Raw genomic sequence first — 21,856 nt, 5'->3', positions numbered from 1 at the left:
AGCGTGTCTCTCTCCCGCCCTCGTCACCGGGGCTGGCGCCTCCGAGCGCTCCGGTTCGGGCCTGCGGCGCGGGGGAGGCTCAGCCGGGCTGAGCGGCGACAGGGCCGTGCCAGCTCCTGCCGGCTCCTGCTGCGCACACGCCGCTGTCACGGCCCGGGTGAAAGCAGGGCAGGAGGCCTGGCCTCCACCGGCGTGGGTGACACCCGGGCTCCACCGGGCGTGGATGACGCCACAGCCGGGCCCGGAGGGCTCAGTGGGCTCATATCCAGCGCTCCCTCCTCCTCCTCCCTTTCCCTCAGCCGTGAGTACACAAAGGTCTCTGTTCGCCGCCGGCTGCGAGGCCGTGGAGGGGGGCGAGCACGCTGAGCCCACGGGACTGGAAACCTCCCGCTGTCCCCGTCCTCGCTGCCCAGACGGAACCGCTGCCCTTGTGTGGCAGGAGAGCTGGGTGACAGCAGGGGGGCACAGCACGGGGTGACCGCGACCTTCTGCGGGAGGCGAGGAAGGGGCTGGGATCCCCGGAACCGCCGGCAGACATCCCGGAGCTGGCTCCGACGCCGGGGCTGGAGGCTCTGACGGGGGTCCGAGGAGCCGGGGCCTGGGGTCTGTGCCCCGCTCACGGTGACAGCGGGGACACGGGACACACGTGGGGCGACGGGGCCGGTGGGGCCGGTCCAGGGGCGGGGCTCAGGGCGGGGCTCAGGGCAGGGCGGGGCCCCGGGGCGGGCGGAGCGGCGGGGCCGGGCCGGGCCGGGCCGGGCAGGGCAGGGCACGGTTCGGTGCGGTGCGGTACAACCGGAGCGCCATGAACCGCTTCAAGGCGTCCAAGTTCCGGCACACCGAGGCCCGGCTGCCCCGCAGGGAGGTGAGCGCTGCGGGACCCGGCGGTACCGGGGGATCGCGGGGGCGGCGGGCCGGGGCTGCCGGCGGGCAGGGACCGGGACAGACTCGGGGACAGGGCAGGACCGGCCCCGCCCCGCGGCACCGGCAGGGCGCGGCTCCGGGCCCCGCAGCTGCAGCATCGCCGGTGTGGCGGGGCCGTGCCCGGGTCTCCCGGCCGCGGTGCGGGTGTGTCGCTCGGGCGGCCCCTCCTTGGCACCCGCTGCTTCCCATCCCGGGGTCCGCGGTGGATCCCGGCTCCGGGGCGTCCGCAGGTGGGGCTGGTGGGCAACCCCAGCCCTCTCCTGGGGTGGTGCAGCCCCTCCGGCCGGGAGCGGCTGGCATGGGGTACCTGTCCCGTGGTGGCTGCTCCCCTCCTGCCGCTGGGCACGGCTGGCACAGGCGGTGCATCCCCGGTTCTTGCTGCTCGCTGCCGTTCGGTATCTCACCCGTGCACAGCCCTCCCAGGATGGCCTGTGCGAGCCAGGGAACCATGCACCGAGTGTGAAATGCTGGGCCTCGCTCCTGCCACCCCGCTCCTGCCACCCCGCTTCCGCAGGCACAGAGGAAGTGCTGGGCCCCACGGGACGGTGCTGAGCTCCATCACCCTGGCCATGAGCTGTGGAGCTCATCTCTGCTGAGGCCAGGCAGCTCTGGGGGTCTCACTGGGCAGCACAGAGCCATGTGGTGCCCAGCTCTGGCCTCTGCTCTGTGAATGACCAGCCACAATCGTGCCAAGCGTCGTGATCCATCCTGGCACGGTGTTGGCAGTGGGTAGCCCTGCCCTGCTGTCCCCCAAACCACAGAGCTGGGCCAGGGCAGTCTCCCAGGTCTCTGTCCCTATGGGTTTGGCAGGGCAGGGGCAGAGATGCAGGGTCAGGGCTGGATGAGTCACATCAAGGAGCGTTATCGGGACACAGCCCTTGTGGGGGCTCCCCGAGCTGGGCAGCCTTCACCCAGCACCTCCTCAGCACCGTGGCCATGAGCGAGGCTGCTGCTGCTCCCAGCCCTTGGGTGTGCACACACTCCTTCCCTGTAACTTCTCAGCCGAGTTGTCCTTGCACCAGGCTGGCCTGGCCTGCGCTCACACGCCTCTGCAAATCCAGCAAGCACCCAAAACATCCTCTGGGCTTCAGCTGCAGGAGGGGACATGGTGCCCCCATCCCCATGGCATGCCAGCCTCAGCATGTCTGCAGAGCAGGTGTCAGGTCGCCGAAATCACAGTTGGATGAATGTTTGGCTGTGAATCTCAGGGCTCAGATGAGTCACTGGCAACGGGCAGTGTGTGTGCCTGTGGGGTATGGGTGCTGGGACACCTGGCTGTGCAGGACATGGCATCTTCCAGGCAGGGGTGTCCCCGTCACCACTGCCCTGGTGTTGGTTCCATGGTGGGGGAGCTCTGAGGGACAGCGTGCTCTCACCCTGGTGTGCAGGGAGGGATCTGCTGTGCAAGGGGGCCTTTCCAAAAGGCTTTTCCCATTCAGGCATGAAAGGTATCCTTGGAAGTGAGGCCATGCACTCCCTGTAGGGCAGCAGGTGGAGAAGGAAGTCTTGTCACCAAACCCATCTCAGGTGTCACAGCGAGAAGCTCTGTTCTGTCCCCAGCCGAGCGCCTGTTTATGGAGGCACAAGCAGACACCCGACCTGGTCGGATCAGGAAGCGCAGTGTAAACATCAGGGATCACATTTGAGTCTTCTCTTCAGGCTGCATCTGCAGGGCTCTGCTGGCAGATGCCCCTGGAGAGTTCACAGTTTGTTCTAGGGATGGAGCCAGGATGGTTTCATGTGCTTTCCTGGCCATGCTGGCACGCTGCAGGGAGGATCACTTCCTTGAGGGCTCCTGCCTGTGTGTGGGGAAATTGTGGGGTCAGGATGGACCAGGTCTGTGAAACCTCACTGCAGGGATCCTGCATGGTACCCCCAGGTGCTGGGAGCCAGATGTGACTGGTGTCCTGCTCACTGAGGGCCCAGTGCAGGGTGATGGGATGCAGATAGTGGGACCCTTATTCCATGGTCCTGCTCATGGTCCATCCCCACTGCAGCCACCTGCCCACCTGCTGGGTGCAGGGACAGGAACCTGCCTTTGGCAGGAGAAGGGTTAACAGGTCTGCACTGAGCTGTGAGGAAAGGAAGTGCTGCAGGAACCACTGCTCACTGTCAAGCCTCAAACGGAAGTTGTGCAAGGAAAGGAAACCTGGGGCTCAGGGTTTCCCTTCCCTACGAGGGTGTCAGCCCAGTTTGTGGGGTATCCACTGCTCTGGACACTCGCTGCAGCTCCAGGGGCTGCTGTGGGCACACAGGCCTGGTGGAACACCTGCCATTGCCACTGCCAAGGGCTGGACTTGGCCCTGGGTGTGCCAGGAAGCTCATGGCCCTGGTGGCCACTTGAGGTGGGGTGTCTGTGTCTCCTGGAGTGGGTCTGGCTGACCGAGGGTGTCCCAGGGCCCCACGAGGGCAGTGCTCAGCCCTGGGAAACACTGCAGAGTGGGCTTTTGGTTTTGGAGCTGTAATGCAGCTCCTTGGCTGTGTGTCTGTGCAGGAAGCGTGCTGCTGGAGGTGTTCATTGGCCTCGGTCAGCCACAGCCTAACCCCATGGTGCTTCACAGCCCAAGAGCTTTTGTCCCATCCAGATTCCCTGGCACCAGTTTATTGCAAAGACCTCTAAGCACTTCCCAGTGGCACAGCCCAGAGATGGGACAGTGTGGGGGAGAGGCAGCACCGGGAGCTGGGATGCTCCTGTGTCCCAGCCTTCAGCCCCAGTGAGGGGCTGTGCTTTGTGACAGGAGCGTGAGCAGCCACATTGCCCTGGGACACCCCAGAGGATGGGATAATCCCACTGGTATTGGCAGTCTCCAGGTCTCCATCAGCATGGGAGCTCCTCTGGGGCTGAGAGTCTCTGGCTGTGCTGTGCCAATGGTCTGTTGTGTCCCCTCCAGCCGTGCTCTGGGCCCTGCCATAACAAGGCAGCTCCTGACATGGTTTTTCCCTCTCCATCCCAGGCCTGGATTGGGGGTATCCGAGCAGGCTCCATCACATCCTGTGGGAACCACGTGAAGGCCAGCTGCCGCTGGATCGCCTTCAACGCCGAGGCACCCGGTGAGGCACAAGGGTCCCCAGCGCTGCTCGGGGAGCAGGATGGATTTATTCCAGTGGTCCCTGTGGGGCTGGGTGGTGGGTCAGTCCCCCAGACCGCAGAGGCACCAGGGTGAGGGGAGGAGGCTTTTCCTGAGATCCCCTAAAAGTCCCACACCTCTTGGCTTGCATTGCAAAGCTGGGTGCCCCTTGTGTGTCCCAGGCTGGGGGGATTTCTGGGAGCATCCTGTAGGTGATGGACAGGCTGGTGGGTGGCTGGTGACCTGCTCCTGTGCCCTCTCCTGCAGGTGTGCTGGGCATTGTGCCGCTGGAGTGCGAGGATGGGGGCAAGAGGACCATATCTCAGCTCTGCTGCCACTCAGGTGGGTGTTGGGTGCCACCTCCCACCTCCACAGGATGTGTTTGGCCCTGTGTGGGCTGTGTGGGGGGCTGTGGTGGGCTGTCTGCCAGGCAAGGGGCATGGGGACCTGCCGGGGACCATCACCCATGGACAGGGTGACACCAGGAGGGGCTGTGCCAGGCTGGAATCAATCCATGTTCCTTCATCTCTCAGGGTGCAATGAGGCCTGGACACGTAGCTCTTCCTCACACCCTTTTAGCACAGCCTTTCCACATTACTCATAGCATGCCCTGAAATTCCCAGTACACCCAGTGCCAGGCTGGAGTTGGCATCACCGTGGCTGTACCCGGCTCTAGTGGTGGGAGGAACAGGCTGGACCAGCAGCTCTGATGTGGGCAGAGGGAGTGTGGCAGGGAAGAGGCAGTGGCAGCATCGCTGCTGGCAGAGGAGCACGGCTCCGCCCTGCCCAGACACAGGGAGTGGTGGTGCCCACCTCAGGGTGCCCCTCTCCTGGTGTTGGAGCAGCAATGCCAGCCTGGGGGGCACTGACCACCCATTTCCCAAAAATTACACCAGAGCAGCAAGATGGGAGCTGGTTCCAGCACCGTCTTCCTGCGCGCCTGCCCTGGCATGGCTGCAGGGCTGCACAGAGTGCCCAGCCTGTGCCGCCTCAGCCCCTGGCACCAGGAGCTTCCTCAGCTTGGAAATGCAGGCAGTGAGTTCTTCTGCTCCCTGGGGAGTGCCAGAGGGGTGCACAGGAGGCAGCACCACATCCACGGCTTCCTAATGGGATCAGCACAAGTCCTTTGAAGCCGGCTGTGCCAGAGCAACGCTTCTGTGGCAGGGAATGGATTTTCTCTCCTCCCGGCTGGATGCAGCCGAGCAAGCTGCCTGCTCTTCATGCCTCCCGGGCCTGTCTCCTGGAAGCGGGAAAGTACACAGTGACCTACTTTCCTGAGCGTGCCAAATGCATCCGAGGGGCTGCTGCTGCTGCTGGTGCCAGCCTTCCTCCCGCTGGGCCCTGCCGCCAGGAGCATCCCTGCCGCTGGCATGCTGGGCCGGGGTGTTACAAAGGGAGCCTTGTCACCAGCACAGCTCCAGCAGGACATGGCACAGACACCCTTGTGCTGTCCGTGCTGCTCCCTGCGCCCTCTGGGGGTGTCTGTCCATGGATCAGGCAGGGGGATGCCCCCTCCAGGGTTCCCATCCTTGCCAAAGGGGTGCAAGACCCTGAGGGACAGAGTAGAGGGGCTCAGGCACTCACAGCAAAGCTGAGCTACTCCAAAACACCTCGATGGGGCTGGATCTGTCCCCCGCTGCTGCTTGTGTGTGTGTAGGGAAGGAATCCCAGCTGGGAAAAGCAGAGAGGCAGCCACACTGTCTGCAGGAGAAGGTGGGGACAAACTTCTGCCCTTCTCCTTCCAGATGTGGTCACAGACTTTGACTTCTCACCCTTTGATCAGCTCCTGCTGGCCACAGGCTCTGCTGATGAGACGGTGAGTGCTCGGTGACAGGGGTCCCAAGGGGACACCTCGTGACCCCCAACGTGTCTCTGGGATTCACTGCAGAGCTGGAGTGATGGGAGCAAGAGGAGCACGGGGTGGAGGGTGCCAGCTTGGGGAGAGCGGAGTGGGACATCCCCAGGGGGACAGAGCAGATGGTCAAGGATCAGCCTTCTCCCATCTGGGACCTGATCCCACTGAGCTGCACTGAGGGATCACCTGGTGTCCTCAGGGACCAAAGCCTGGGAAAGCAGCGAGCCCGGGTGGAGCACTGCCAGCACCCAGCTGCCTCCTGCTCACCTGCCCGGGGACTGACCACCCTCCTCTCCTGGGGCTGCAGGTGAAGGTGTGGCGCCTGCCCCAGAGTGGCCAGGACATTCCTGGTGGCGTGGGGCTGACCCTGGGGCCCGGGGGGGCCCCAGTGGATGCGCTGCAGTTCCACCCCACGGCGGACGCTGTCCTGGCCAGCGGTGCAGGGAAGAGAGTCACAGTCTGGGACCTGGGGCAGCAGCAGCCCCTGACAGGTAGGCAGGGCTGTGACTGCCCATGACACGTCTGTGCCCCGTGTCTCTGCCCCGTGTCTCTGCCCCGTGTGCCTGCCCCGTGTCTCTGCCCCGTGTGCCTGCCCCGTGTCTCTGCCCCGTGTGTCTGCCCCGTGTCTCTGCCCCGTGTGCCTGCCCGTGTGCCTGCACAGTGCCTGGGCTCAGGGTCTGACCTCAGTGTCACCAAACAGGCAGCTCAGGTGGCTTTTTGGGCAGGGCCCCACAGCCCCTTGTGCCTGTGTTCCCCTACGCTCTGATGCAGTGGTGTGAAATGCTCCGATACTGCCCAAGGTGTCCATAGGAGCTCTGCTGGGGATCCCCTGGGTGACAGGTCCCTCTCCCTGCATGTCCCAGGGCATGGGTGGATGTGGGTGGTTGCTGACCAGCCTTGCCAGACCTCAGCCACCCTGAGGGGGAGAGGAGGTGAGTGGCAGCACAGGCCTGTGGCTTTCCCAGGGCTCCTGCTCTTTGTCTCCAGCTGCCAGCAGCGCAGGGATGCTCCCTGCACAGACACAGCAGTGTCCCACTGGGTCCTGGCTGCCACCAGCCCTTTGGAAAGGCCAGGTCATTTCTCCTGGGAAATATTCTGGCGGGGAGAGTGATGGCTCCTGCCCTGTCTGCAGGAGGGACCCTGCTTGATCCTGGCCCTGACCCTGCTTTATCCCCACAGTCCTGGATTCCCACGGGGACCAGCTGCAGAGCCTGACCTGGAAGCGAGACGGCCACCTCCTCGGCACCTCCTGCAAGGTGAGCAGTGCCCAGGGGTGACCTTGCTGTGGCACGGCGTGGATGGGCTGTCTGCCAGCTGCTGGATGCACCCTGATCCTGGGGAGCACCCATTTCACAGATTCCCAGAATGGTTTGGGTTGGAAGGGCTCTTAAAGCTCGTCTCGATCCACCCCCCTGTCATGTGCAGGGACACCTTCCCCTAGCCCGGGGTGCTCAGACTCCATCCAGCCTGGCCTGGAACACTTCCAGGCATGGAGGGACGGTAAGTTTTGGGGTGGAAAAGGGCAGGAGCGGGGTCAGCGAGCCCGTGGGGAGGCGGGCAGGGAGCAGCACTAGATGGCGCCGGCCGCTCGCTGCGGGAGCGCCGGGAACGCGCGGGGCCGCGCCCGGCGGGCGGGGCGAGCGTGCAAATGAGCGTGCAAGGGGCGTGTGCAAGGGGAGCGTGCGAGCCACGAGCTCCCCAGGCCGTGCCCGGAGGCTCGGCAAGCCGATCTGAGCACACAGCCCCAGCCAGCCCCAGGCTGGAGCGCAGCCCGTGCCGTGCCGAGGGAGAGCGAAGGGTCTGCGGGGGAGCCCCGGGGGAGCCCGGAGCCCGGCCCGGAGAGCGGAGCCAGGCTGCTGGATGAGTCGGAGTCCCAGCTCGTGGCTGGAGCCCCGTGCCGAGCGTGCGGGCTCAGGGCGTACAAGCCCAAGCCGTGCCAGCTGGGGTGCAGATCAGCCCCCGTGCCGTATGGCTCTGGCTGGCAGAATGCGTGCTCCCCAAACAGCACCCTGGCAGCAGGGCTGGCACCCGGGCACCCCCTTGCTGCCTCTGTGCCCTGCCAGCCTTGCCAGAGGGGGTCCCATGTCCCATTTGGTAGAGGGGTGCCAGGCAGGAAAGGGCTCGTTCCCCTACCACTGTCAGGATGGCATCTGAGGGTCAGGCTCCAGCCCTGGCTCTACTTTGAAGGCTCCCTCCTTCTCTGGGACCAGTGTTGAGGGTGTTGGGTCCTGGTGAGGCTCTGGGGATGCTGGAAGTCCACCCCTGCCCGTGATGTGGGAGGGCACAGTGCAATCCATCCGTAGGGATAGGCACTGCAGGCAGGAGAGTGATGGGCCGGAAGGGGAGGGCTGCTCACTCCAGCCTTCTGCCTAATGCATCCTGACATCCCGCTGGCCCCGAGGTCCTTAACCCTCCTCTGTTTTCTTTTATCTCACCAGGACAAGAAACTGCGGATCTTTGACCCCCGAGCCGGCCCAGCTGCCTCCCAGGTACTGTCCTCTCTGGATGTGCTGCAGGCAGCCCTGCCCGACCCGTTGCCTACAGGGGCGTGGGCTTTGGTCCCCTAAACCATCCCAGCCCTGGCTGGGCTTGGGAGAGGCAACGTGGAGGCAGGGGCTGAGGGCAGGGGCAACAGGGCTGTCCTCTTAACCCTGGTGGGGTTTGGCAGGAGTGGCCCCTGCCCTCCCACCAGGCCAGGGAGCACTCCCAGAGCAGCAGCATGTGCCAGGCGAGCTCCGTGGGTGTGAGGGCTCTGGGCTCTGCAGGCTCCTGGGCTCTGCCCTGCCCTGCCCTGCGGGAGCTGAACCAAAGGCTCTTGGGGATGAGGACCCGCTGAGGGCGAGGGCTGGGCGGCCAGATCTGCACAGCTCAGCAAATAACAGTGATTAGGAAATAAGTAGAGACTTTAAGCCTTGACGTCAAGTTCAAACAGCCTCTTATTAGAGGTTTCCTGTGGCTTGGGGGCTCTAGCTGCAGAAGGGGCTGGAAGCCTTTGGGAAGGGAGGGGTGCAGTGGAGAGCAGGGTGAGATGGCTGCAGTGGACTCTGTCATTCCTGGTGGGTCTCCTGCTGCCTGTGGGCTCGGGAAGCCAATGGCCTCTGGTGCCAGTGCTTGGGCACAGTGGTGACCCCAGGCACTGACAGGAGGGAGCCGGAGCTCCAGAGCTGCACCAGGACTTTCCACCTGCTCCTGCACATAACCCAGGTGCTGAGCTCCCCTAAGGCCCCTGGGTGCTTCCTGCAGTACAAATGATGCCCTGACCCTTCAGGAAGCCTTATAAACACCCCAGCACAAAAAATAAACACAAACCCAGTGGTGACACGTGCGGATGAGCCAGGGAAAAGTGCTTCCAGCACTCCAGCGGCCGCCACGATGCTGTCCCGCTCCAGTTGCCACTCAGCATGGCTGGAAGATCCCACTCTCTACTCCAAAATTTATCCACCACCGGCCCCAGTGCTCCCCTCCCCTCCTGGCCCCCCTTCTCCCCCTGCCAGACCTGTCGGCTTGTCTGATGGCGGAGCTGTGAGTGCGATGGGCTCGAGCCAAGTCTCCTGGGGAGGGTGGACTCTGTCTCGCTGAGCTATTAAAAATAACGTGTGAATGATGGTGGCTGTTCAAAGCAGGCAGTTCACTTCCCTCCACTGCTGTCTGATCCAGCCTGGGGCCGGCACTTCACGTTTGCCAAGAGAAATATGCACCTTCACTGCTGCGGCCCTGCCCCGGCCGGCTCGCAATGGATGGAGATGTTTAGTCTTGGAGAAGTGCTTTGCTGAAGGGGAAAACTTTAAAATGCCATAAATCCTCTGGAAGTTTGCGCAGGGCTTGCTTAGCCAAGAGGAAAAACGCTCCTGGGTTTTGTTCTTTTCTTTTTTCCCCATTGCTGGAGGGCTGGGTTAGTTGGAAAGGCTCCTTCTCCCCCTGGGCCAGCACAGTTACAGCACCGGGTGATGCCGGGGTCGCCGTGTAGTGCCAGCACTTCACAGGCTCTGTGCTTTGAAGTTGCCTGGTTTTTTGCAGAGGTGAGCTGCTGGATGCGTTTTCCAGCTGCGCTGGCCCCCGCAGCACCGTGGGCTGGGTTTCCTTGCAGCCAGCACAGGGTCCCACTGCCGGCTCACCCCGGTCCCTCTGTGGAGCCGAGAGCTGGCCCCGGGCTGCTCCTCCGGCTGGGCTTCTTAATTTGCCAAGCCTGCCTCATTAAACATTCCTTTTTTTAGAGCAGGGGAAAAGAATGAGAGGGAGCTAAAATAAGAAGCTCAGGGAGGAGGGGTCACTCCTCCTAATACCTAGTGCTGCTCTCAGGTACCATGGATGTGGCACACATGGGGTTGGGGACTGAGGGTGGGTGACGAGGAGGGTGACTGGCAGGCTGCCCACACCCTGTGGCCATGTCCCCGCCAGGGCCTGACCCCCTCTTCCCAGCTACGCCCGTGGCAGCTATTTTGAGCATATCCCAGCAGCGGGCAGACGTGTGTGACGCAGCGTGGCCGGGGTCTGGCTGACCCCGTGGGGTGCCTGGTATGTACCCAGGGCCATGATTTCCCTTGGGAGAGCAGTGGCCTCATCCTGCTGGATCCCTATCCCTTTGTTGCAGCCCCTTTGTGAGCATCAGGGCTGCTCTCTGTGCCCTGAACTGGCAGTGGAGATGCCGGGGCTCCCTGGGTCCCGCCATGCCACCCCACACACCCTCTGCCGCTGCCTGGCTGGGTCCAGGTCCAAGCACCACTGTCCTTCCAAAGAATTCTCTGAGCCCTGTGCTCTGCTTTATCCCCTCACAAGGCCGCGCTACCCCGGCCGCCTGTCCTCCCCTCCCACAGGGTGGTGGTCGCCTTGGCCCTCCCCCTGGAAGCGAGTCATGTCCTCTCCCTTGTGGCTTCAGCTTCTGCTCTTCAGTGTCGCTGTTCCCGCCCTCAGCCTCCTGCAGTCCCTGTGCAAACCCCACCAAAGGTCCCTCCTGTGTCCCCCCGGGCCCTGCCCTTGCTGGGACAGGGGACACAGGGCTGAACAGGGAGCTGGAGCACCGGGAAGGTGCCCATACCCAGCTCATGCCTCAGGTGGGTGGCCAGCACAGTGTAGGGCAGTGATTCGGGTATGCCGTGGGCTACTAAGGTGGCATCCCTGCTTGCCCACTGCCCCGGCCACCTTCCCCTGGGTACAGAGCCCATGGGCCACATCCTACTCCACACAGGCTGGTGCGAGGGGCTGTGTGTGCATCTGGCCAGCACCTGGTTCCCGGGACAAGCCCGGGACAGGCACCGTCCATGTGGAGCGGCCAGTGGGGGATGGAGAGGAGCCGGCTCCGTTCTCACGAGAAACTTCCTCCGCCGGCGTTTGGGCAGGGCCGGGGGCGAGGGCCAGCGCACGCCCCGCTCACGTCGTAATGAGCTGTGCTAATGAGCGGGGCCTGGGCTGAGGGCGCCTGGGGACAGCTGGGACAGTGTCCCTGGGGGGTTGTCCCCGCTGTGGGTTTGTCCCACCAGCTCTTGGGCTGTGCTGGGGGCAGAGTTCAGTGATGGGGAGCAGCCGGGGTTCACAGCCCAAGCACAGCCGGTGCTGTCGCAGCCCTGCTCAAGGTCCTGGGGGGAAGAGGGACTCCAGCCCCTGTCCCAAACCATGGCCACCATCCCATGGGCCGCATCAGCCCTGCCACAGTGGGAGATACGCCATGGAGAGGGTCCCTGGGTGCAGTGTGGCCATGGTGGGAGGGTGATGCTGTGGTGGGGTGGAGATCCAGGTTTGGGGTGATCTGGCTGTGCCCAGAGCCAGAACTCTCTGGACCCTGACATGTCCCCTCTGCCCCAGATCCAGCTGTGAGCCTAGGGCTGGCTGGGGACCACTTGTCATCATCAGGGGAAGGCACATCAGGACGTAGAGAGACTTGAGCCTTCCTCCCACTGCCCCATCATCACGGTATCCCACGCTGGGGTCACCCCGGGGGTACCTGACTCCCAGCCTCGGCAGCGGCTTCCTCCGGGCTGGGGGAAGGTCCACAGCATCCCACATTCCCAAGGAGACCGTGGGAAGCTATGAAAAAGTTGGCCTGACTCTGGGCAGCCTATTTATAGCACCGCACACTCGGCGCTCTCATGCTTCTGTTCCCCAGCGTAGCTGCACGGGACTGTTTATATTTCCTCTGCTCTGCTTCCCCCTCGGCCGTCCTTCCCAGGAATGCCGCTTGGTATGGCAGACATGGGGAAGTCGAGGAGGATTTGGAATGAACCAGAGGCATCTCAAGGGGTGCGGGTGTGCGGTGGCACCAGCTCGCCCTCACCTGGGTGCCCATCCCTCCCACTGGGAATGGCCTCGCTGGCCCACAGGGTTGGCATCTCCATTACTGGGGGCTGGGGCTCCTCATGGTATTTCAGGAGCCCCAGCCTGTGCCTGACCTGGGACTCCTGGCAGGCTCCTACTCCCAAGGGCAAAGGTGTTTTGAGATTTGGTAGTATCATAGCAGGGCTTGTGGGGCCGGTGGCTGCAGGAAGAGAGGAGAGGCAACAGAGGAGGGGTGGGTGTGATGGGTGAGGGGTGGGTGTGATGGGTGCTGGGTGCTGCAGCCTGCTCACCCCCATGGCCAGCGAGTCCCCCTCTCCCACCCAGCGAGGGAGATCCTGCTCCCATCCCAGCCTTGTGTCCAGGCATCTGTGCCAAACGGGAGCCCACCCACCTTCCTGCCCTTGCTGGGCCCACAGCATCCTCTGGGACATGGCCATGGCCTCACCAAGGGCAGGAGGGGTTGGATGGAGCAGGGGGTCTGTGCTGGCAGTGGGGGGAGAGGCAGAGCCTGGTGGTGCCCAGTTCCCCAGGGCACGGGGGCCTCACAGCAATGCTGCCCTGGCCAGTGGGATCAGGGAGATGACGTGGGCAGCAGGGGACTTGTCCTGGTCCCTGCCCACTGTGACACACATGCCATACACCTGGCAGAGGGCACGGCCAGTGCTGGCAGTGTGATGGCTACTGGAGCAACCCTGCTGCTCTGTGGGATCCCTGCACTCCCCTGGGGCAGGTGACAGCTCCTGGTCCCCTCGAGCTCTGGGCAGAGACCAGGAGTGGGGCTGGCCTGGGAGAGGCTGCTCTGTTCTCCTGGTTACCTCTGGAGTAACTGGGATTTGGCAAGGGAAGGAGATCACTCACATTCTTGTTCGGAGAGGAGGATTCGATGCATGGTTAACCCTCTCGGCTCCCGGGAAGCCATTCCTCCTGCTGCCCACAGCCTCGTGGGGTGTGGAATGAGCAACGGCTTCCCCACGTGCATGGACCCGGGGTGGCTGTCTGTCCCCAGAGTCCCCCACAGTGCCCTGGCCAAGGGAGACCCCTCCTGCCCTGGCACCTCCTGGCAAAGGGATAGCTCAGCTTGGCACTGGTGCCTCCTGTGCCCACGCAGATCCCGCTGCTGGGGTTGCTTCCCACGGGGATCAAATGTCCGTGGGCTGTTAGCCATGCTCATGGGCTGTTAGCCACAGGCAGGGCTGAGCTGTCTCAGCCCTGCCAGCCCCGGGGGCTCTGCCAAGAGCAGAGCTTGGACCCTCCCCGGCCACCTCCCGCCCGTCCAGCCCCAGGTCTCTGCCCTGGGCTCCCACCTCCGGCTCTCCCTGCCCTGCATCCGGCTCAGGGTGACGGCTCCCGGGGAGACAGGGATCGCCTGGGAGCCGGAGCAGCCTTGGCTTTGTGTGGGGCTCTCCCAGGCAGCCGCGGAGCCGAAGCGGCCGCTCCCTGCGGGCAGCTGTTCCCAGCTCCCCGACCCCGCCGCATCGCTGCCAACAGCTGCGCCCGACACGCCGGCCCTGGGCCCCCGCAGCTCCCGGGGCTGCACGGGGAGAAGGGCTGGGGACCCCAGCCTGCCTAGGAGGGATGGGTTGAGACTGGGAGAGGAACGGAGCTGGAAACTCTCCCCATGCAGCCGACCTGGCTCCGAGGAGGGGGCACAGGCTCCCCCCAGCCCGATCTGCCCAAAACCGGCTGGGCTAGACCCGTGCAATGGGCGGGAGGAGTCTGGGCTGCCTGGGCACTGGCAGGGAGCTGGGAGGCTTCCTTGGATCCCCGCGTGCTGGCCCAGAGCTGGTGGACTCCTTGCAGTCTGCCGGGGGCACAGGCGGCTCGGGGGGGGACGCCCGTCCCTTGGGTTGTGACTGGTTCCCTGCTCCAGGGACACGGGGCGTTCCAGCATCACTCCGGGAAGGGTGCCAGGGTCTCTGCCCAGCTCTGCCAGCCCCAAGGGTCCACAGCAGCCCCACGGGTGTCCCACGGCTGAACCACACCAATGTCCACCCTCAGTGCCAGGCCATACCGCCCCGTCCCTGCCAAGACCCTCCGCACCAGGGGAGCTGCTGTCCGCACGCTCACCTCTGGCAACATCTGCACAGGCTGAGCACGGAGCAGCCCAGCCTCCCGCATACTTGCTGCCATACGTACAGCTCAGCCGGGATGGAACTAATGCAGAAAACATGGCCCTGCGCCGCAGCCGGCACGCCGGGGGCTGGGAGTGCCGCGGCAGCACCCTGCCCTCGGCCAGCCCTGCCGCCGCCCCGGGGCTGCCACCGCCGCCAGGGGGTCCGGGACACCCGCGGGACCCCGGGCCGCGGAGCCGGCGCCGCCGGTTATGGGATCCGCAGATGTTGAGCTCCGGCTGCCACAGCCGCACGGCTCAGGTGCAGAAGTGCTCTCCTGGCTGACGCGCGGGCTGGCCCCAGCTCCTGGAGTTTCCATCCCTCTTGGCACCGATCCTGGGACACGTTCCTTTGTCCAGGTCCTTTCCCTGCCGGGTGCTGGGTCTGCTGCCAGTGTGCTGGTCGTGGGGGCCAGGCCCCTCCTGCCCCACATCCTGGCCCTGTGGCTGGGAGCGCCAGGCTTGGCTTGGCCAGCGCTGCCTCTTCCAAGTGAGCCGTGTTTGTGCTGGCAAGGCAGCTGGCGTGGTGGAGCCGGGGCAAGACAAGCTTGGCACCGCACGCCTGCTCCCACCCTGGCTCTCTCCAGAGAGTGGCATCTCTCTGGGGCTGGAGGCTGCTCCAGCAGAGCTTCTCCAGGGAGGGGAGGGAGATGCGGCACCTCCATGCCCCCTCTCTGGCTGCCACGGTGGCAGAGCCTCGCTGGCGGTCACAGTGCGGTCGTGGCCGGTGCTCACAGTGCTCCCACCAAGGGGGACGCAGCTCATGGGCTCCTCCGTGGGCACCATCGCTGCCCACCCCACCCCTCCTGCCCCCAGCCTGGTGCCCCTGCCCTGCGCAGAGGTCCCGGAAGCGCCGTGCCGGGTTTGGCTCTGGCAGAGCCCTCCGCTTTCCCTGCCAGCTCTGAACTCGTTAGCAGCCAGTTCTTGGCGCTCCTCAGTGAGAGCGAGGGGCTGCGAGCGCTGCCTGTGCTGTGGGCCAGGGCTGGCTGCCGGCTCCCACTGGGGCACCAGGAACCGCAGGGCCCATCTGGGGACCACATGGGAGCCGGGAAACACCCGCTGACAGCCCTGTGGAAGCTCTTCCCCTCCCGTCCTCAGCAGGACCAGGATCAGGGCAGGATGTGGGTTGGGGGTCCCAGCCTCACAGGGCGCCCAGGGGAGAGGTGAAGCAGGGTGCAGGGGATCGGAGCAGTCTGGGGATCGTGGCCAGGCTCAGTTTGCCGTGTGTTTCAGTAGCATCTGGGCACACATGGGGCACCCAGCTCCTGGAGCCAGGATTCAGCATGGATAAAGAGCCCGGGGATGCAGCTGGGGAAGTAAGTCCCTCTGTCATCATCGCCATGGCAGAGCCTCCCTCCTCTTGTGCCTGTGGCATGGAGCAGCTTCCTCGCAGCACTCTATCCCCCTCACCCCAGGTGACCGGGTGTGGGGAGAGCCCTGGGGACCCGGGAGCCATCTCGTTCCCTGTCACACTCACGTTACCTGCTGCCACCCTCCACTCCTCACTGGGAGCTGGGCCAGCTGCTCCACAAGGCAACCACGCTGCCATGGGCGGGGGAGGCAGGGCTGTCGCTGCTTGCGGGCTGTCCCCACTGCACGGTCCCCAGGGCAGCTCTCAGCAGAGCCGGGAGCCAGCACTCGGCTCCACGTGCTCAGCCCCGGGGCAGTTCACAACCGCGGCTGGTGAAGCACACGTCCCCTCAATGTGTCCAGCGTCCCCTCAGTGTGTCCAGCGTGGCTGGCAGCAGTACTGACAGCCCTGTCTCCTGTGCCTTGCAGAGTGTCCCGGGACACGACAACAACAAGGACTCCCGACTGCTCTGGATGGGCTCCAGTGATTGCCTCATCTCCGTCGGGTTCAGCCAGGTACGGTCCTTGCCAGAAAGGTGGCCCTGGCACTACTGGGATGTTTCAGCCCTACTCCCCGTGGCTGCTGGGCCAAAGCACCCCAAGTGCTTTTTGGGTGGCCTGTCCCCCTGAAAGCAGGAGGTCCCCTCGCCAGGTGCCCTGGCCCTTGCTGGGATGGCGGAAGGTGGCTGGGAAAGGCGGTGGCACTGTGGAGCCACGCGGGCACCCCAGTGCCCACTGACACCATGTCTGTGTCCCTGCAGATGCGGGAGCGAGAGGTGAAGCTGTGGGACACGCGACGGCTCAGTGGGGCGATGCTCACTGTGGCACTGGACACCTCACCTGGGTAGGGATGGGGACTCAGCATCAGGTGGGAGGGTGGACAGTGGAAATGTCATGCTCAGGGACCCATCAGGAGTGTGGTGGTGGAGCAGGAGCTGGCAGAGACCTCTTGGAACCAGCAGCACTCAGCCACAAAGCTGGGGACAAAGCTGGGGACAGCACAGCCACATCCACATCACCACTGAGTGAGATGAGAGGGCAGAGGCAGTGCTGGCGAGGGCACAGAGGTGTTCTGTGGTGCCGTGGTGGGTGGTGGCACTGCTGGGGACAGTGTATGAGATGGCTGCTGGCTGGGTGGCCTTGTGCTCTGGGGCAGCACCACAAGATGCTGCAGGCGAGTGAATCCCTTTGGAGCTGCTGGAGCACTGGAGCAGCTCAGCCCTGGCCTCCCACTCACGCCGTGCTTTGTGCTGTGGTGCCATGGTGGCTGCCCAGCCAGCCATGGCCAGGCCAGTGCTCACCAGGAACCCCTGGGGAAGTGGAAAAGGAGCTTTGGTGGCGTAAGGGGTCAGCGCCCCTTGTCACGGCACGATGGAGCCGTCTCCTGTCTGCAGGGCACTGCCAAGGCTGGGAGCGCTCCAGTTAGACCTGGCCTGGCCTCTCCCACACTGCCCAGTGAGCTGGCCTGGCATCACTGTGTGGGCAAGGAAATGGGAGGAGGAGGAGGCTGTGCCTTCATCCCACTGGGGTGATTGGGGGTTTGGGGCACAGTACTTGCTGGGATGCACTGGAAGCCACCAGCTCTTCCCAGGGCTGCTGGCAAAGCACTGGGATGCTGGGACCCTCACTGAGTGCAGGGCTGGCTCTGTGATGAGCTGGGATGCTGGGGCAGGCTGGGTGGTCGGCAGCCAGTACAGGGCCTCTGGCAAGGGGCTGAGTGAGCTGTGACAGCCCCTTGGCTGCCCTGCCGGCATCCCCCACACCGGTGTCAGCTCCAGGCCAGTGCTGGCAGCAGCCGCCACAGACAGCAGGGGAGAGGACCTGCTGTGGGCACGGTGGGGTGGTGTTGGTGTGGTGGAGCAGGCAGAGAGGCTGCCTGAGCATCCCTCATGCTCCTGCCAGCTCCCGGCTCTCCTGCTCACCAGCTCTGCCAGCTCAATGAGCAAAGGCCGTCATCAGTGCCCAGCGAGCGCTCTCAGGGTCCTGCAGGGGGATGCCCTGGGGTCCATTATTGCCCTTGGTGGAGAATCCAGTGGGAATTACCCCGAATCCTCGCTGGGCAGGGGGGAGCCACCCAGGCTAAATGGGATGCAGGCGCGGCTGTGCTCGGCCCCCTCAGCACAGGCTGCAGTTATTTTGGCTGCCGGGTTTATCGGCGCAGGAATGCGGCTGGCGGGCGCTGCCTGCGCGTCACGCCGGGGCCCTGCCGGCCCGCGGCTGCGTGGCGGGGCCAGCCGAGAGAGGCTGGGGGCGGTGGGGGGCGAGCGGAGACCCCCCCTCCCCCTCGTGCTGGGGAGGTGCTTTTTTTAGGCAGCCACGCCGGGGCCACCGTGCTTCCAGCCCCAACCGCTCCCGCCTGTAAATCTGGCGGAGATGACAAATGGCGGAGGGGGATTTGGGCTGGCTCCCGGCGGAGGTGCGGAGCGGGGGATGTGTTCTCCCTCCGGCAGAGCCATTCCGAGCAGGGCCGCGACACTCAGGAGCCGTGGAGCCGCGGCAAGGGCACGGGGTGGATGGTCTTGGGGTCACCAGATCCCCCTGGAAGCACTGCTTGGGGCAGACTTAGAACTGGGGGATAGGGACTCGGCCCCCCGGGGATGGCGGAGCAGCAGTGGGGCTGGCTGTGGATGTCCGGCGTGGCCGTGGGTGCCCAGTGTGGGGCACGGAGATGTGTTGGGCAGTGCAGCGGTGCCGGCCGTGCCGTGAGCGGGGCGTGGGGAGCTGCAGCAGCAGCAGCAGCAGCAGCAGCTCGTTGAAGCTCTTTGAGGAAGCAATCAGTGGGCGGGCAGGAAACTCATACCATTCATTACTGACGCCAGGCCGGCAGGAAGGGGAGTCCGCATCCCCACCGCATCCCCACCGCGCCCGCCGAGCCGGCACCACGCGTCCCCGTGACACCCCAAAGCAAGGCCATGGCGTGCCCCAAGGCGGGGGTCACCCCAGTTTGCTCACCCCAATGCCCACAGCCACACCAAACCCTTCAGGCTGGTTGTGCCCCCATCCAACATCCCTGAAAGAGGGCAGAGTGGGAGGCACCAGCTCCATGGACCTCCACATCAGAATGTGCATTTTGGGGGTTCTCCTTCCCAAATCCTGAGCAGGTGAGATATTTCCAACCACACAAACATCATTTTCAAAGCACCCCGAGCGTGCCAGGGCCGTGCTTAAGAGCTGACCTCACCAATGCCCAGACCCTGAGGGAACAGGAGGTGGGAAGTGCTGGTGGCCATGGCCCCTCTCTGCATCCTGGTTCTCAGTGTGCCACCCCTGGGTACCTGCTGTTCCTTCGGCTCGGGTTTTGTCCCCCCCGGCCCCCTTTAATTAGATCAAGGAGCAGCAGGGCAGGAGCCAGGAAGGGGCCTCAATAGGTTATTGTTGCCCTAAATTGTAACCAGCACCAGCGGGGTTGGGTTACCGGCTCCGACTTGGGGTCACCGACCAGACCCCGCTGCCGCACGCCCGGCGGCCGGCACAGCACTGCCCGGGGACGGTGCTGTCACCACCATGGTGACAGGAGAACAGCGGCTTCCTTGTGTCACCGCATCTTTCGATGTCCTGGAAATGTCCCCAGGGAGGCTGGGGGCGCCGCGGCTGGCTCGGGGCTATGGCTGGATCAGTAGGGATGAGATGCCCGGGTAAGCAGAGGTTCCGGGGAGCCGTGTCCCCGTGGTATGTTCCAACAGTGGGCATATCCCTGCAGGGCAGGGTGGTGGTGGGGCTGAGGGATGGGGACAGCTGGATCCCCGCCACCTTTCACAGTGCAAAGTCTGACAGAGCCGGGAGGTCCTGGAGCCAGGAGCTGGCACAGCAGGATGTTTGGGGAGGGATTTGGTGGTGTTTGGCTCCCCCAGCGCTGGAGCAGGACATGGAGGAGCCCAGGTGGTTCCCTGGGGACACTGCCCAGGGCTGCTCAGTCCCTAACACCCACCCCCTGCCCCAGCCAAAGCCTGTGGCTGAGCCAGCTCCTGGGTCAGGCTCGAAGCCCTGGCATCTCCCAGCCCCAGCCCTCATGTGCACCAGGGCACCTGACCCCACCAATGCACATGTTCCCACTGTCACCCTGCCACCTCTCCCCTGGCACCAGCTGCAATGGGACCTCAGTGGCTGGTCCTGCTCCCATCCTGCCTGGCACCCTCTGGGGCTTAGCAGCCCTTTTGGATCATGGTGGGTGTTTTGGGGTTCTCTGACAAAACCCACCCCAGGAGGAAGAACCCTAAGCAGGACAGGTCCATTCCTGTCCCCATCCCTGTCCCAGCCCCCTGCAGATCCCAGAGGTGACTGGGTTGACATGTGCTTGCCATCACTGGAAAGGGGTTTTTCCTGCCCCATGTTGGCTGCCACCCTCAGACACAAGAAAGGGGAGAGGCCACCCCACCCCATCAGGTGTCACCCCAGTGGGACCCATCCCCATGGGGCTACTGGCCAGCCACATGAAGGGGTTAAGGCGGGGCAACCACCCAGCCCATGTCGCCTGTCCCTTAATTCCACTGGGTAAAAATAGCCCAGCGCTGGGGCGGGATGGCAGCGCCGAAATCACTCCCAGATGAGCCACAGCCTCGGTGGCCAGACGGTGCTCCCTGGCCTCCCCAGCTTTCCAGGAAGCTGATGAGCTCCAAAGCTCTTCCTGGCAGCACTGGGGGCTGTGTGATGGACACACACCTGTCCTCCCCCTAGAAAGTGGGCATCTGGACCCCTCACACTGAGACATGACCCCCCTGGGGCTCTGCTCCAGACATGGGGACCTGGGGGACCCAGGGGTCCTGGCTTTGGTTTCTGTGGGGCCATGCCTGCGACTGGGAGTGATTTTTTGGGAAACCAGAGCCCTCCAGCCTTGCCACGTCAGGGTGCAGGCAGGATTTGCCCCGGTGAAGCCAGTGGCTCCTCCCGTTGTGGCTCCCTGCCGAGCCCCCATCCTGCCAGTGGCTCTGGCCGGGGCTCTTGCTTACCGGCCCCACTGGATCTTTTTTTTGGGTCCATTTCAGGGGGTTTTGCAATCCTTCCCGGCGCTGATTCAGCTCGCAGGAATTAGCAGCGCCGCACGATGTGCCGCTCGGAGCCACTCTTGGCGTGCAACGGGGCTGGCAGTGGCCAGGGGAATTTTGTGCTGGGATTCAGGAAGCCACAGGGGCTGGACAGTGCCATTTTGGGCACTGCTGCTCTCCCGCAGGGCTGCCCGGGTGCAGATGTGGGTGGGGGTGGGGGCCAAGCCCTGCCCTGGCTGCAGTGTTTCCATCACCTCCGTGCCAAGGCCAAGCCCTGCTGCCCCCCTTGTGCAGTCGGCACCCCAAAATCCTTGGCTCGGGGTGTCCAAGGGGTGCTGCACCTGCCAAAGCTGCACCCTAACTTTACTTTTGCCCTCCTGGAATCTCCACTGTAGCTCCATCACTCTGGAGCTGCTGGAAGCCCCTCCAGAGCAATGGAGTCAGTTGAGGTGCCAAGGGGGTCCCCAGCACACACCTGGAATGTGGGGGGTCCCCTGCAAACCTCCAGCTAAGTGCAAGTGGGGAAATCAGCTTCGTTAGGAGAAGGGCACATCATGGAGGGAAAGGAGGGGGGAAGTGAGGGGCCAGGAGGGGCTGGAGGGCTCCTGACGCCGGTGCCGACGCAGGGACACCCCAGGGGCCGGCCTGGGCTCGGGGGCTGTGGCGGCGGCCGGCCAGGGGCACCCGGCGCGAGGCCGCGGCTCCGCCAGGGACTTTTCTTCTCTCCTCCTCGCGAGGCTGGAAAATATACAAAGCTCGCAGTGAAAATATTTACACAGCAGCAATTTTGGGAGGAATTTGGGATGTTAATTTGAAAAATCTGTGGGGAGAGGACCACAATGGGCCCTTTGAGCGGGCGAGCGTGGCCATCGCAGCGAGCCGCCCGCGCCGGCGAGGGGCCCCTCCTGCCGCTGCGCCGGCCCTAATGGGAGCCAGCCCTGCCGGAAGCCCACCTGGGAGCCGGGGGGCTGCGCCAGACGGCCCCGCCGACGCTCCGCGCCCCTAATTGCATCCAGAGCCGCTCCCTGCCCCGGGCGAGCGGCACCGAGGGGCCGGCGGGGTCAGGGCCGTGGCCTGCGGCGGAGCGGCCGGCCCGGAGCGGCACGGCGGTGACCCTCGGTTTCAGCCCCGCGCTGTGCTCGTTCTCTCCAAATCAAACATACCTCGGCGGGCAGGGCCCCAACCTGGAAAATTCCAGCCCGAAAGATAAAGGATTGGAAAACGATTAAAACCAGAGGGTTGGAGCAGAAACCACTTGGCAGCGGGAACCTGCCGAGCGTCGGCTCCCAGCCCACCC

At 64.5% G+C, this 21,856-nt stretch overlaps 1 protein-coding gene across 1 annotated transcript in view; it reads left to right on the top strand.

Moving 5' to 3' along the window:
• The first annotated feature begins 748 nt into the window (after positions 1-748).
• The window catches only part of LOC309579182 (coronin-7-like), a 35,195-nt gene continuing 14,087 nt past the window's right edge, over positions 749-21,856 (top strand). The window contains exons 1-9 of the mRNA XM_082292299.1: positions 749-865; positions 3,879-3,975; positions 4,260-4,334; positions 5,738-5,808; positions 6,155-6,338; positions 7,027-7,103; positions 8,286-8,336; positions 16,007-16,093; positions 16,339-16,421. Of these exons, the coding sequence (XP_082148425.1) occupies positions 806-865; positions 3,879-3,975; positions 4,260-4,334; positions 5,738-5,808; positions 6,155-6,338; positions 7,027-7,103; positions 8,286-8,336; positions 16,007-16,093; positions 16,339-16,421 (785 nt within the window). The 5' untranslated portion in view covers positions 749-805. The remainder of the gene's footprint in view (positions 866-3,878; positions 3,976-4,259; positions 4,335-5,737; positions 5,809-6,154; positions 6,339-7,026; positions 7,104-8,285; positions 8,337-16,006; positions 16,094-16,338; positions 16,422-21,856) is intronic.

This window comes from Coloeus monedula, assembly GCF_965178545.1.
Source record: "Coloeus monedula genome assembly, chromosome: 16".
Lineage (NCBI taxonomy): Eukaryota > Metazoa > Chordata > Aves > Passeriformes > Corvidae > Coloeus > Coloeus monedula.
Note: the sequence above shows the minus strand (reverse complement) of the source record. Positions and strands in the feature narration are given on the sequence as shown.